The sequence below is a fragment of the Octopus bimaculoides genome, chromosome 19 (assembly GCF_001194135.2).
Source record: "Octopus bimaculoides isolate UCB-OBI-ISO-001 chromosome 19, ASM119413v2, whole genome shotgun sequence".
In the NCBI taxonomy this organism is placed as follows: Eukaryota; Metazoa; Mollusca; class Cephalopoda; order Octopoda; family Octopodidae; genus Octopus; species Octopus bimaculoides.
The window spans coordinates 2,041,500-2,045,886 of NC_068999.1; the positions used below are offsets into that span (position 1 = coordinate 2,041,500).

The 4,387-nt window shown below is 31.3% G+C and overlaps 1 protein-coding gene across 1 annotated transcript in view; it reads left to right on the forward strand.

Annotated features, from left to right (window-relative positions):
- Positions 1-439: 439 nt before the first annotated feature.
- LOC106880379 (polypyrimidine tract-binding protein 1) overlaps positions 440-4,387 on the forward strand; it is a 67,845-nt gene continuing 63,897 nt past the window's right edge. The window contains exon 1 of the mRNA XM_014930277.2: positions 440-457. Coding sequence (XP_014785763.1) covers positions 456-457 — 2 coding nt within the window. The 5' untranslated portion in view covers positions 440-455. The remainder of the gene's footprint in view (positions 458-4,387) is intronic.

Below are 4,387 nucleotides of genomic sequence, written 5' to 3' on the forward strand. Positions count from 1 at the left end.
TATATATATATATATATATATATATATATATATATATGTGTGTGTGTGTGTGTGTGTGTGTGTGTGTGTGTGTGTATGTATGTATGTATGTATGTATGTATGTATGTATTCACAGTCTTGTACATGTGTATATATGCTATTTTGTTTGTATGTCAGCTTGGGTAATGCGGTATGTTTTCAAATACAACATTGCAAGTTTGGTCAGAGTAAGTGCGCGTGCGCGCGTGTATACGTCTATATATAGTTTCTCTCTGTGTAAATGCATTAATTGAATGACTGTATATTTATGTATAATGCGCCAAATATTTGGGTAAATATATTCGTTTCTATGTCAGTGTGTGTGTGTGTGTAATGTTCAGGTATAAATATGTGTGTGTTTGTATTGCATACAAGTCTGTGTGTAGTAACTTCTACGATTGACGAATGTACCCCGTCCGTTTTGCTAACTCCATTTAATGTATGTATATTATATATTTGTTATATTGTATAAATATCTGCGTGTGTAGAAACATACGCTTGTGTATATATGCGTGTATGGTGCACGTACGTTACATGTGCGCTTGCCTATATGTCTGTATGTGTCCCAATAACTACATGAATGAACGTCAATATATACACAGATAAATAGATATAAATATATACACACACATACAGAGACACATATGTATGTCTGTATGTATGTATGTATGTATGTCTATGTGTATGTATGTGTGCGTGTGTGGGAGTATATGTCTGTCAGGATGTGCCAGTGACTGACTTATACGTGAATGAATGTCTGAAGAAGCTAAAGTGAGTGTGTGTGTCGTAGCTGAAAGGATACCAAACTAGGGAGCCCGGCTCTGCATTACACACGTGGTTGCTAAACCAAACCAATTTACATTTCACCACTAATAGTATTTAATAATAATCTTGTAAACAATTTTATAATAACACACCATTATCACATATATATATTTATATTTATATCTAGATACATTTGTACATCTTTGTAGACATATATCGATACCCAGACACACATGCACGCATACATTTATATCTATATTTTTCCATATATATACACACATAGACAAAAACAGTTCAAACCCTCTCAGAAGAAAAAGCCTGAAAGCAAATCCGTCAAATTCTAAAAAAAAAACCATTTCAAGCGAACGAAGAATCCAAAAACAAGTCCTAAAAAGGTGAGGGTTATATTAAAAAAAATAATAATAATAATAACCATATGAATGTATGTATATGTGTGTATATTTATACATACATATAGTAATGCTTAATAACACAAGCGTATATATAATATGCTTATATAAATATATGTGTGTATATATATATATATATGTATATGTATATATATATATATATATACATCATATGACGGCGATCCTACATGCATAACGGGTATGTAAGCATTAGTATATTAACATGAATAGATGTATATATTTTTATGTGTGTGTATATGTATAGGTACATATAGATGGATATACATGTGTATATAGCTATGCATAAATACACACGCATTATTTATGTACATATAATGTATGTATATTTAACGGATTTCTGTTACAAGTTGTGTCATAAGGTCTCCCATTGGAAGGGAACTTCCCCTCTCACCGCCGTCACATTTTTATTCTACCCCCCTCTTTCATATACACCAAGTGGAAAATACACACAGATGCATGTATACATTTATATATATTTTATAAATATATAACTACTTCCTTATTTTTTTTTCATTCTGTTCTGACAGAAGTATGTCAGTCGTTTTAATTGATATTTTTTTATTTGTTTATATTACATATATGCACATACATATATAATATCAAGTATGTTATAGACGTATGTATGTATATACATACCACACATGCATAATAAACACAATTACGGTAAATTGTTTCGGTAAAATACGAGTGGAACTCGCTCATAAACAAGTCTATATCAGTGGTTCTCGAACCATTTCTTTTGCCTTTGGACCACTTTGATTTCTATTTTACAATACTGGGCCCTCATGTTTAAAAGAATCTTATATTTCTCATGATTAAATATTAGAAATGGTAGAAAAAAAAACAATTGTTAAAATATTTTTTGTATTGGCGAAGTCTAAGCAGTTTATTGGTCATAAACTTTAACAACAAAATCTTATATGGACCTCCAGGGGTTATACGGACCCTGGCTAAGAAACACTCGTTTTTACTTATCTACCTAATGTGTATATGTATATATATATATATATATATATATATATATATATATATATATATATAGATAGATAGATATAGATATATATATACACACACACACACACACATACATACATACATGCATAGAATTGCACTGTTAGTTCTTGCTAATTACTTAACGCTTAATTGTAATTATTAAAGTAGGAGTTTTAAAGAAAACATGGAGACCGGTTCTCTTTCTTTCTTTTCCGTTTCTCTTTTTGTTTTTGTTGTGAAATTCTTTTTTCCATCGTTCTGTTCACTTTGAGAAGAGATGGAAAAGAGAATCAAGCCTTCTATTATTTGATTGTGTATAATATATGATAGATAGATAGATAGATCCTGCCCAGATCTATTTATTTAAATGATCGGTGATAATTTAAACTACAGGAAATGTTGATGAATGTTGAATGGTTGTAGGCCCTGACACAGCTGTATCTAACACTATTTTCATTTCATTGTTATCTCAAACATAATTAACCGTAAACGAAGTAGTCTCCGGCTGCTTCTGAAAGAAATAATACAATATTAACTAATTCTAAAACATCATTAATTATAAAACAAAGTAAGGAAGGGTGCGATGGAGATACATCTGTATTATAATAGTTGCAGGTGTATATTAATTATGTAATAACTCATTAGTCTCAGTCGAAAATCAGGACTTCGGTGGAAATATATTTATGCGGTCTTACTGTGAAATGTGACAGGATTTGTCTCTGTGTGTCTTATATATCTACAGTATATTAAACTAACGTTTTAAATCCATTTTAGCTTCTTAGTGGTTTGTCCTAGAAATATACACATACACATGCGTGCAGACAACCATATATATATATATATATATATATATATATATTCATACATACACGCATCTGTACATATATGTATGTATGTGTGTGTGTTGAGAGAAAGAGAGCATGACAGACAGACAGACAGACATGCATACATACACTCTGTGATTACTTATTGTTACATATACTTCCTGGTTTCAAAGTCGTTTTTTGTATGACACCAGTATACAATGCGCGCACGCACGCACATGTATATATACACACACACACACACACACACACTTGTATTCTTCCCAATAACATTTATTCTTTCTGATATGGAATAGAAGTAGTCTGTGTAACTCCATGTGTAACACACATGCATGCAGATATATGTATACGTATAGATAGATAGACAGATAGAGAGAGAAAGACAGACAGACAGGTAGATTTTCAAATATAGTTGGCACAGTTTTTTATCATCTATATTATTTATAATTATATTTGCTAACATCTGTTTAAATAAATCATTATCCGACGATGATGATAGTGGTGACGGCGGTAGTAGTTCTTTCGTATACTAAACAGGGAAAGACTAATTTATTAGAAGACAGCGAGTGTGTGTGTGTGTGTGCTCTAGTCTAATAATAATAATAATAATAATAATAATGGTTTAGTAGTAAAAGTTAGAGGTTATTGCGGTATTTTCATTTAATAATCTGATATTATCTTCATATTTGCCTTCTGTTGTTTTATATAAACTTGAAATATCTTTCACGACAAAAATTTAATTATACATATATGCGTATATATGTATGTGTGTACATACGTATATATATATATATATATATATATATATATATATTTGTAATTTGTTTCGATATTGTGCATGTGTACCCCAGCATGGTTACAGTTGTATAGCAGAAGTAATAAGATAAGATATATAATGTGTATGTATATATATGCGCGTGCGTCTGCCTCTTTGTAAATATTTTTATCAGGTTTGATATAAAAAATTATTTCTTAATAATTTTTTTCCCCTCCCCCACGTTCAAAGAAACTATTGAACTAGGTCAGTGGCTTTTCCTGCCTCTCTTCTCTCGTTCTTTCAACGTAATTCTCATGTGAGAAGGGAAATAGGAAAAAAAGAAAATTAGTGAAACTATCACCGGTTTAGCTGGAAGAATATTGAGGGGAGACAGGAAAAACAAATTGCTGTGACTTGCTATTATGGCAGTTTTAATTGACGGATGCCCAAACATGTAATAAAATAATCTCGTTTTCTCTGCCGCCCGTATAGCTTGCTTGTCGGCAGCGCCTCTGTCTGTGCTGTTTGCTGTTAACGTTTCTTCTCTCTCTTCTTTGCTTTCAGTAAGTTTGTATGTGTGGGGGGTGTCTTTTATTGTT